This window comes from Bubalus kerabau, chromosome 4, assembly GCF_029407905.1.
Source record: "Bubalus kerabau isolate K-KA32 ecotype Philippines breed swamp buffalo chromosome 4, PCC_UOA_SB_1v2, whole genome shotgun sequence".
Lineage (NCBI taxonomy): Eukaryota > Metazoa > Chordata > Mammalia > Artiodactyla > Bovidae > Bubalus > Bubalus kerabau.
In genome coordinates, this window is record NC_073627.1 from 153029045 (window position 1) to 153041150 (window position 12106).

Genomic DNA, 12106 nt, shown 5'->3' on the forward strand with positions numbered 1-12106 from the left:
GACCTCCCTGTACATCTGACCTGGAAGAATATTATCACTCTTCCTCTGTCATTGTTTCCCCCTCTTCTTTCACATCCTCTGCCCCAGCACTGTTCTGTTTTGTAAGCTTTCCCTGTTTTCAGCTATGAATCATATCTGTCTGATTACCTTAGTGTGGAGTGAATGGACACCCTACGGAATATTTGTATTTTAAATCTTAAGTTTAACTGTAGGATGAAAGACAGTGATACTTGCAAAAACCTATTTATAGTATGTTTGAATAAGAATAAGGGTGCTAGATTTCTTGTGGCAAGTGGGATGGAGTGGGGAACAATTCCACAGCCCTTCTAAAATCTTAACCTTCAGGTACTAATACCTTTACCAGCCCAAGGAGGCTTGACCCCTATGACCATACAAGAAAGGGATGAAACAAAACACATGTATACCTGTGGCAGATTCATTTTGATATTTGGCAAAACTAATACAATTATGTAAAGTTTAAAAAATAAAATAAAATTAAAAAAAAAGAGTGTGACTGAGGAGAAAAAAAAAAAATGTATAAGGGATCCAACAGCAGCACGGACACTTACCTTAAACATACGAGGCATTTCCTTTCTCTTCACAGGAACAAAATCAGAGGGCCAGACTGAACTGACAGAAAACGCTCCATCCCTGAAGGAAAAGCAAGACTCTGGGAGTGAGTAGAATTGCCTGAAAGTGAGTAAAATGATACATAAACATAATCGTCAAACTTAATTTCCTTAACTTTTAACATTCTTTTTTGTAGGAACTGACAGTGATCAAAATATTATAACAGCAGTTCTCAGCCAGTTACATATTATCAGAAAACCCAAGTTAACTCCGGGCTGTTCATGGAGGAGTCAACCCCCTGTGACTCCCTGTTCACAGGGAACTAAGAAAGGAGCACATGTCTGACTGCAAAGCCATTGGCCCTAGAGTAAGGGCCATAAGCCCTCAGATCAGCTTGCTTGTGTATTTTGTCAGTGTTACTGAGATACACTTGGCATGTAATAAACTGCACATATTTAAAGTGGACAATTAGATAAGTTTTGATTTATGTGAGACCGTCACCACAGTGGAGATAATGAATGTGCCCATCACCCGCAAGTTTCTTGGAACAGCTGTGTAACCCTTACCCCTCTCCCTCCTTGGAACTCTTCCTCACTCCCCCACTGATCTGCTTCCTGTCACTCTAGATTAATTTGCATTTTCTAGCACCTTATAGAAATGGAAAGATACACTATATATTCCTTTTGTCTGACTTTTTCTTAGCATAATAATTTTGAGATGCATTAGTGTTGCTGCCGGAGAAGGCAATGGCACCCCACTCCAGTACTCTTGCCTGGAAAATCCCATGGACGGAGGAGCCTGGAAGGCTGCAGTCCATGGGGTCGCTGAGGGTCGGACACGACTGAGCGACTTCACTCTCACTTTTCACTTTCATGCATTGGAGAAGGCAATGGCAACCCACTCCAGTGTTCTTGCCTGGAGAATCCCAGGGACAGGGGAGCCTGGTGGGCTGCTGTCTGTGGGGTCACACAGAGTTGGACACGACTGAAGTGACTTAGCAGCAGCAGCAGCAGTGTTGCTGCATGGATGAATACTTCATTTCTATTTATTAATGAATACTATTTCATTGTATGGATATGCCACAGTGTATCCATTCACCCATTACTGAACATTTGGCTTATTTCAAGTATGGGGTGTTTTAAATAAAGGTGTTATGCATGTTCATGTATGTCTTTGTGAACATATGTGTTCTCTTGGGGAAATACCTAGGAGTAGAATGACTAGATTATATATTCAGTTCAGTTCAGTTGCTCTGTCGTGTCTGACTCTTTGCAACCCCATGGACTGCAGCACGCCAGGCCTCCTGTCCATCACCAACTCCCAGAGTTTATTCAGACTCATGTCGATTGAGTCGGTGATGCCATCCAACCATCTCATCCTCTGTCATCCCCTTCTCCTCTCGCCTTCAATCTTTCCCAGTATCAGGGTCTTTTCAAATGAGTCAGCTCTTCGCATCAGATGGCCAAAGTATCAGAGTTTCAGCTTCAACATCAGTCCCTTCAATGAATATTCAGGACTGATTTCCTTTAGGATGGACTGGTTGGACTTTCCTGCAGTCCAAGGGACTCTCAAGAGTCTACTCCAACACCACAGTTCAAAAGCATCAATTCTTTGGCGCTCAGCTTTCTTTATAGTCCAACTCTCACATCCATACATGACTACCGGAAAAACCATAGCCTTGATTAGACGGACTTCTGTTGGCAAAGTAAAGTTTCTGCTTTTTAATATGCTGTCTAGGTTGGTCATAATTTTTCTTCCAAGGAGTGTCTTTTTATTTCATGGCTTCAGTCACCATCTGCAGTGATTTTGGAGCCCCCCAAAATAAAGTCTGTCACTGTTTCCACTATTTCTCCATCTATTTGCCATGAAGCGATGGGACCAGATGCCATGATCTTTGTTTTCTAAATGTTGAGCTTTAAGCCAAATTTTTCACTCTCCTCTTTTATCTATTAAGTGTGCATTTAACTTTTTAACTATTTTTCAAAGTGATTATATGATTTACAAAGCAATGTATGAGAGATTTAGGTCTTCCACATCTAGGTCCTCCAATACTCGAAATAGTCTTTAATTTTAGCTTTTCTTATGGATGTAAAGTGATATCTCATGGTTGTTTTATCTGAATTCCCACTGGAAAAGACCCTGATGCTGGGAGGGATTGGGGGCAGGAGGAGAAGGGGACGACAGAGGATGAGATGGCTGGATGGTATCACTGACTCGATGGATGTGAGTCTGAGTGAACTCCGGGAGTTGGTGATGGACAGGGAGGCCTGGCGTGCTGCGATTCATGGGATCGCAAAGAGTCGGACATGACTGAGCGACTAAACTGAACTGAACTGAACTGAATAATTAATGACATTGAGCATCTGTTGATGTGCTTATTTGACATATGTATCATCTTCTTTATTGAAGTATCTTTCCAAATTCTTTGCCCTTTTTTTAAATTGAGCTATTTTCTTACACGACTGAGCAACTGATCTGATCTGATCTGATTTTCTTATTATTGAGTTTAAAGAACATTTTTATATATTTGGTATGTAAGTTCTTTTTCAAATATTTGATTTGCCATCTGTCCACAGTTTCTATTACTTCTCTTAACAGAATATTTCAAAGAGCAGAAGTTCTAAATTTTTATGAAGTTCAATTTATCAATTTTTAAATTTTACCTGTTCTGCTTTGATGTTATATCTAAAAATTATTTGTCTCATACAAGATCAGGCTTTCTCCTAAGTTTACTTCTAGGTACATTACAGTTTTAGGTTTTACATTTAGTTCTATGGTATATTTTGAGTTAATTTTTATACATAGCAAAAAGTATAGATCAAAGTTGATTTTTAAATATATGGATATCTAAAATTCCATATGATTTGTTGGTAGCTATTGTAAGATGTTTAAAATACTGTACATATTAAAGTAACAGAATAGAAAATATAGAAATATATTTACATATATTTGAAGAAAGTAGGGAAAACCACTAGACCATTCAGGTATGACCTAAATCAAATCCCTCATGATTATACAGGGGAAGTGAGAAATAGATTTAAGAGGCTAGATCTGATAGATAGAGTGCCTGATGAACTATGGACTGAGGTTCGTGACGTACAGGAGTCAGGGATCAAGACCATCCCCATGGAAAAGAAATGCAAAAAAGCAAAATGGCTGTCTGGGGAGGCCTTACAAATAGCTGTGAAAAGAAGAGAAGTGAAAAGCAAAGGAGAAAAGGAAAGATATAAGCATCTGAATGCAGAGTTCCAAAGAATAGCAAGAAGAGATAAGAAAGCCTTCCTCAGTGATCAGTGCAAAGAAATAGAGGAAAACAATGGTATGGGAAAGACTAGAGATCTCTTCAAGAAAATTAGAGATACCAAGGGAACATTTCATGCAAAGATGGGCTCGATAAAGGACAGAAATGGTATGGACCTAACAGAAGCAGAAGATATTAAGAAGAGGTGGCAAGAATACACAGAAGAACTGTACAAAAAAGATCTTCACGACAAAGATAATCATGATGGTGTGATCACTCACCTAGAGCCAGACATCCTGGAATGTGAAGTCAAGTGGGCCTTAGAAAGCATCACTATGAACAAAGCTAGAGGAGGTGATGGAATTCCAGTTGAACTATTTCAAATCCTGAAAGATGATGCTGTGAAAGTGCTGTACTCAACATGCCAGCAAATTTGGAAAACTCAGCAGTGGCCACAAGACTGGAAAAAGTCAGTTTTCATTCCAATCCCAAAGAAAGGCAATGCCAAAGAATGCTCAAACTACTGCACAATTGCACTCATCTCACACGTTAGTAAAGTACTGCTCAAAATTCTCCAAGCCAGGCTTCAGCAATACATGAACCGTGAGCTTCCAGATGTTCAAACTGGTTTTAGAAAAGGCAGAGGAACCAGGGATCAAATTGCCAACATCTTCTGGATCATCAAAAAAGCAAGAGAGTTCCAGAAAAAACATTTATTTCTGCCTTATTGACTATGCCAAAGCCTTTGACTATGTGGATCATAATAAACTGTGGAAAATTCTGAAAGAGATGTGAATACCAGACCACCTGACCTGCCTCTTGAGAAACCTGTATGCAGGTCAGGAAGCAACAGTTAGAACTGGACATGGAACAACAGACTGGTTCCAAATAGGAAAAGGAGTACGTCAAGGCTATATATTGTCACCCTGCTTATTTAACTTATATGCAGAGTACATCATGAGAAATGCTGGGCTGGAAGAAGCACAAGCTGGAATCAAGATTGCCAGGAGAAATATCAATAAGCTCAGATATGCAGATGACACCACCCTTATGGCAGAAAGTGAAGAGGAACTCAAAAGCCGCTTGATGAAAGTGAAAGAGGAGAGTGAAAAAGTTGGCTTAAAGCTCAATATTCAGAAAACGAAGATCATGGCATCTGGTCTCATCACTTCATGGGAAATAGATGGGGAAAGAGTGGAAACAGTGTTAGACTTTATTTTTCTGGGCTCCAAAATCACTGCAGATGGTGACTGCAGGCATGAAATGAAAAGATGCTTACTCCTTGGAAGGAAAGTTATGACCAACCTAGATAGCAAATTCAAAAGCAGAGACGTTACTTTGCCAACAAAGGTCCGTCTAGTCAAGGCTATGGTTTTTCCAGTGAACATGTATGGATGTGAAATTTGGACTGTGAAGAAAGCTGAGCACCGAAGAATTGATGCTTTTGAACTGTGGTGTTGGAGAAGACTCTTGAGAGTCCCTTGGACTGCAAGGAGATCCAACCAGTCCATTCTAAAGGAGATCAGTCCTGGGTGTTCTTTGAAAGTACTGATGCTAAAGCTGAAACTCCAGTACTTTGGCCACCTCATGCGAAGAGTTGACTCATTGGAAAAGACTCTGATGCTGGGAGGGATTGGGAACAGAAGGAGAAGGGGACGACAGAGGATGAGATGGCTGGATGGCATCATCGACTTGAAGGCCATGAATCTGAGTGAACTCCGGGAGTTGGTGATGGACAGGGAGGCCTGGCATGCTGCAATTCATGGGGTCTCAAAGAGACATGACTGAGCAACTGAACTAAACTGAACTGAATGGAGACACAGATGTAGAAAATGGACTTGTGGACACAGTGGGGACAGAGTGGGATGAATGGAGGAAGTAGTGTCAACATATATACACTATTGTGTGTAACATAGGTAACTGGTGAGAAGTTGCTGTGTAACACAGGAAACCCAGTCTGGAGCTCTATGACAACCTAGAGGGGTGGGATTGGCAGGGGCAGAGAAGAAGGAGGCTCAAGAGGGAAGGTATATATGTATAATTATGGTTGATTTATGTTGTCATACAGCAACACAACTTTGTTAAGCAATTTTACTTCAATTAAAAATAAATTAAAAAATAATGTAATAAATCATGGGAGTTAAGGGAAAAACAACAATGATCTCAAGAGACCCAAAAAACCATCTGCCAATATCCAACAACACCTTTCCAGATAAAAAGACTCAACAAACCAGGAAGAGAAGGCCAGTTTCTCAACCTGACAAAGGGCATCAGCCATGAAAAATGAAGTACTGATTCATGCTCCATGGGTAAGTCTTGAAAAATTATGCTTAGTGAAAGAAGCCAGTTACAAAATCCCACATATTTTATGATTTCATCTATATAAAAATTTAAAATAGGCAAATCCATAGAGACAGAAACAGCTTAATGGTTGTCAGGGGCTGGGGGCAGTGGTGAATAGAGTGACTGCTAATTAATAAGGGTTTTGGGTTTTTTTTTGATGTGATGAAAATCTAAAATTAGGTTATGGTGATGGTTTTACAAGCTTGTGATATACTAAAAACCAGTGGATTCCACATTTTTAAATAGTGAATTTTATAATACATAAATAATATCTCAATGTAAAGAACTTTTGGTTTTGAGGTTGTATTTCCTTTCCTGCTATACACATGTGCTGTTCTGTGCTAAGTCACTTCAGTCATGTCTGACTCTTTGTGACCCCGTGGACTATAGCCCACCAGGCTCCTCTGTCCATGGGATTCCCCAGATAAGAATACTGGAGTGGGTTGCCATGCCCTCCTCCAGGGGATTTTCCTGACCCAGGGATCGAATCCGCAGCTCCTGCATTGCAGGCAGATTCTTTACTGCTGAGCTAACAGGGAAGCCCTGCTATAAACACGTGCAAACATAATAATAAAATAAACTTCTGACTAAAAAAAAAAAACAAACCCAAAAAACTCTTACAAATATTACACAGTTATAATCCACATCTAAGAGGTAATGATGCAAACTTTAGGAAAAATCGTTTTTAAAGTCCTCATGGAAATGGTGAAAATTGGGAACTTAAGTAAAGTTGTGGCAACACTACTTAAAAAAATATCAGAAACCGTTTTTATTCCAGTTCTTGTTTTGATAAAGAACATTCTCCCTTTCAAAGCTTACCTCATGTCAATTACTTGACTCACTACAACACTGGGTTTTGAGTCTTCTTCATTCATATCATATAGGAAGAGTTTGAAGTCACAAACTATGGCCAATGCCCTCTGCCATCCTTTTTTCATGCCTGCTTTCTTTGGAATCTTTAGTTTTTATTTTTCAAGAAACAAATAAAAGCAATCCAAGCTGAAACATCAAACACTACACAATTATTACATATAAAATTAAAACAATACAAATGTGTTACAAATCTATCATGTTTCTTGTTAAAAGATTGGAACCCAACGACATAACATGATTGAGATTTAAAAGCAAGGCAATTCTTTTGATTACTGAATAATTCATGTGCGTGAAAAATATATTAATACTATTTCAATTAGCACAAGCAATTCATTCAAATAACAGTCACAGCTTTTCCTCTAAGGTAACATTAAATTCAAATTTGGTAACTCCAAAATCACCTCAGATTTTAAATATTTCTCAGGAAGATTTTTTCACTTTTAGCCTCATAAGTTATTATTGCTGACTGGAAGTCAAAGTTACATCATTAGGACAGATTTTAGCATTTGTTCATTGCAAGGTAATGTCTAAACAGAAAGCTTTGAGCAATTTGAAAATACCCTATTGGGGGCAGCTATACTTAGTTTTGAAATCATATTCTTAGGATGCAAAAAATATTTTCAATTTAATATAATGAATATTGTATAACATATCATAAATACTTCTGACAAATATTGTACATGCATTTTGAAAAGTGATTAATAAACTCTTTAAGAGTTCATGGGAACCCAGAACATTGCCACTTACCCAGACATGGCCTTCATAGGCTGTTCCCAAGCCTTTCTGTGGGTCTAGACAGAAGGCACCTTTCTTCTGATGAAAAGGCACCGGACAAGCTCTTGGAGCTTTTTCTACACAGGCTGTGTGACATGAGAACCCACATGCTTTTTGAAGGAAATAGAGAGATATGATTGTAGAGGGTAAAATGGGTTGACTCCCTCAACCCCTACTGCAATTCTGTCTACTCTATCCTAGAGATCAAAATGCTAAAAACTACCTGTCCCAGACTCCCTTGGAACTAAGTTTTGGACCTGACGTAAGTTCTGCTGGTAAGATAACCTTCTGTGAGACTCTGAATTGAGTCAAGCTAGAAGAGCTGCAAAACGCAGCACATCAATCTACTGGCTTGGATAGTGACAGGGAGTGACAGCTGCAGGAATGGCTTCTGATTTGATGGAAGCTCTCTTAACTCCGCAGCAGCAGGGTGTTTCTTGCTACTGGCAGAAGTTGCAGGTTTTAAGGGCTGCAGCAGTAGTGGCAGCTTCCAGACTCACCATCTTCTTATGACACTGGTGGGAGCTGTTCCAGGCTCAGCAGAGACTGAGTGATGCTGGCAGCAGGAAATGCTCTGGGAGCTCAGCTCAGAAGCTGCCTCTGCTGCCCTAGGAGGATTGCATGGGCGCATAATTCCCCCTGTAAAGTCCTACTTTGTTTAATATGCTGGGATGTATTTATGGTTAAGGCATCTCTGATTGTCATAGTGCTGAGGACAAGAAAGCTGTCCTACTCCACACCATGTGTTCCTGAGTGGGCACTCGAGAGACTGGCTATTAATACAGAGTCTGTTCCCTAGGATGAGGTATGAAGTGTCTGTGCGGCATTGTGATATGCTGCTGCTGCTGCTGCTAAGTCGCTTCAGTCGTGTCCAACTCTATGCGACCCCATAGACGCCAGCCCACCAGGCTCCCCTGTCCCTGGGATTCTCCAGGCAAGAACACTGGAGTGGGTTGCCATTTCCTTCTCCAATGCATGAAAGTGAAAAGTGAAAGTGAAGTCGCTCAGTCATGTCTGACTCTTAGCGATCCCATGGACTGCAGCCTACCAGGCTCCTCCATCCATGGGATTTTTCCACTGTGATATACTGTTTGATATTTACAAAACTATATTTCTTTATTTCAATGATGTCATAATAAATTCAACGAGTAAAATAAAAGGATTACAACTCAAGACTAGCATTCTATTTTCCTGTCACATAAGCTGGTGAATGTGGTCCTCACACTCTACTATTGCTATAAAGAACAAAATTTATCTAAACACATTTTCCTAATAACTGTGGCCCTGCCTGAAGACTACACAGCACACCTCCCTGGGGTGCTTTCACGTGGGCTGTGAGGGTATGAGGCGGTTTGGAGCTGCACAGTGCAGAGGTCTCTTCAGAAGCCCCCGTATGAAATAGATTCAGAGGGATTTTTAGTAAAGAGATCAGTTCACTGTCATGCTTCCACAATTCAAAGAGAACAAAATTTATGACTGAATGCTTGCGTTCCTTCATAAATGATATATCGAAATCATAATCCCCTAGTGATGGTATTTGGAGATGGGGTCCGTGAGAGGACATGGGAGTGGAGCCCTCGAGAATGGGATCAGCGCCGTTACAAAAAAGACTGCACAGAGCTCCTTGGCTCCTCCACCAATTGAAGACACAGCAAGCAGGCAGCCGTCTGCAGCCTGCAAGAAGGCCTCCCCAGAACTGGGCCATACTGACATTCTGATCTGAGACTTCCAGCCAGTGAGGAACATATGAATGTGTTTGGAAGTCACCCAGTCTCTGTACTTTGTTACGGCGCTGAGTTGGCTAAAACACTTAGATGCAAGTATTATGAGTCTGACTCCACGTATCCCTTCCTCAGATCTCACCGTCACAGGTGCAGCCTTGTCTTATCAAACCCACCATCAGAGACGTGCACTGGTGACACTTGGTGGGAGCAGTAAAGGATGTGAGGAAAAACCGGTGGGCCTTAAGCTACAAAACAAAGAGACCAAATGCACATTGATGGTTAAATAACTTTGAATAGGTGATTCTGGTGATTCCTTCAACCCATCCTGCCCCAAACAAAGAAAAGCAACTTTCCCTTTTCTCACCAGCATTCAAGATTCTTGCCCCTAAGTACTTCATAATTGGAAAATTCTGATTTAAAAAAATACTAAGAAGAGAAAGGGGGTGTGGAGGAGGAGAAGAAGAAAGAGAACTATTTAAGTGGTGACCAAACGTACATTGTTACTACTTGGAAGTAGTAGCAATAAAGCCTGACTTTTATTTGAGCTGATATGCTCTGAACATTTAAAAAATTCTAGATTGACAAATTCTTCAAATCATTCCTTTATAACAAATGGAGTCAAGTTGCCTATGTACACATATTTTTATCGGGGAGGGGTAGCAAAAATAATATGGTTTTTAAAACCTTCTTTAGAAGAAAGAATAATTTCAAAATTTTATCTCTACAGCAAATTATGTGTTTCATTTTCTACTATCAATAAAAAAGAATGTGCTCCAGGAAATGGAACACTTCTATTAAGTTAAGCAAGACCTATTATACCTTCAAGACAGAAGGCACCCTGAAATTTCTCACTGAAACCTCAATAACTAAAACTGTAGATGTTTTCACAGAATTATCAAGTTGACAACCCACTATAGATTTTCCATTTCTGTATCATATCTTTTTGACCTGAAATTATTGTCATAAAATAGCAATATGTATAACAAAATTATAACAAAATCTGGCCTTCCTAAACACTAGTTGACCAGTTTTCTCACCTTCCTTGTGTCTGTTTCCCAATTTGTGAGGGGGACAGACTTGCACTCCCTGCCATGTGCCATGGGTAGTGTGTGTACAGGGGCTACTTGCTTTTTCTCAGATGATCAATTTATTCCTCTCTTCACCAGGGCAAGTCACCCCTGCCTCCTGAAGAATCTGGTGTCTGTAGTTCCTGAATCCTTCTAGGTGTGCAAAATCTTAATTATCTTCTGACTTAGCAAGACCTTTCTAAGCCCTTGACATTCAGATTTTTCAGCCATCCTAACCTCTCACTCAGGTTCTTCCATCTTCCAAAATTACATTGGCTTATTTTTCTACTTTTTCTCTCTCTTTGGTTGGGTTAGTAAGTTACATTAGAAAGCAAAAAAAAAAAAAAAAAAGTATGCATTTTTGAGCCTGCTATGTTTAACCAGAAGTCTCCAAGGAAAATAAGAAGGAAGGAAGGAAGGGAAAAGAAGGTAAGGTAAGGGGTAGGTTAGAGACCAAAACCAACTTGTCATTTTTCAAAGACTTGCTAAATTTATAACTAAATCAAGTACCTTAGTTGGAAAGAAGGTTCTACTATGACATTCCTTTCTCTTTATTGTTGGTGTGTGGACAGGAAGGTGAGCAGAATCTGTGATCTGAAACAAAGAGACAAAAATAAAGATAGGTAAGTCACCCATATCACCAAAATTATAAGAATTAAATTATTTCTCAAGTAAAGCAAAAGAATTATATTTGCTATACAAAAAGACAGTAAAAATAAAATTCTCACAGGGCAATATATATATTTTAAGTAATTTAAATCTATGCTTTTAGTTTCTATAAAAAATATACTTATTTCATATACTTTATTTCAATTTGGCTATTTTGAAATGTGTGTCATAACATGTAGACTATACTAAAGAAGAATTTTATTTTTTGGCTGAGCCCTGCAGCGTGTGGAACGCCCTCCAGCAGGTACTGAACATATGACAATTGCAGCGGAAGCGCGGAGTCTTAACCACTGGGCCACCTGGGAAGTCCAAAAGAAGAACAGTAATCCTGAACACATTTGAAAGATAATTTTAACAAGTAGGTATATGACCAGAATCTTCAAAAGATTTTTGAGCTACTAATTTTTTAAATGTAGGAGTAATTTATTATTTAAATTCTGTAGAAATATACTAAATTATAGAGGGTTCAGCAAGATCATGTGAATACTAATAATCTAAAAATAGGCTCAGATAATTTAGATTATGTATCTTAAACAGACTTCAAAATCATATAAAATACAGCTATCTATGTGACTGGAAAAGGTAAGTTTTCATTCCAATCCCAAAGAAAGGTAAAGCCAAGGAATGCTCAAACTACTGCACAATTGCACTCATCTCAAACACTAGTAAAGTAACACTCAAAATTCTACAAGCCAGGCTTCAGCGATACGTGAACTGTGAACTTCCAGATGTTCAAGCTGGTTTTAGAAAAGGAAGAGGAACCAGATATCAAATTGCCAACATCCTCTGGATCATTGAAAAAGCAAGAGAGTTCCAGAAAAACATCTATTTCTGCTTTATTGACT

At 39.3% G+C, this 12106-nt stretch overlaps 1 protein-coding gene across 1 annotated transcript in view; it reads right to left on the reverse strand.

Moving 5' to 3' along the window:
* Positions 1–612: 612 nt before the first annotated feature.
* The window catches only part of LOC129651694 (serine/threonine-protein kinase MRCK alpha-like), a 48790-nt gene continuing 37296 nt past the window's right edge, over positions 613–12106 (reverse strand). The window contains exons 7-11 of the mRNA XM_055580309.1: positions 11103–11186; positions 9665–9770; positions 7775–7911; positions 6974–7110; positions 613–670 (exon numbers count right to left, since the gene is read on the reverse strand). Coding sequence (XP_055436284.1) covers positions 613–670; positions 6974–7110; positions 7775–7911; positions 9665–9770; positions 11103–11186 — 522 coding nt within the window. The remainder of the gene's footprint in view (positions 671–6973; positions 7111–7774; positions 7912–9664; positions 9771–11102; positions 11187–12106) is intronic.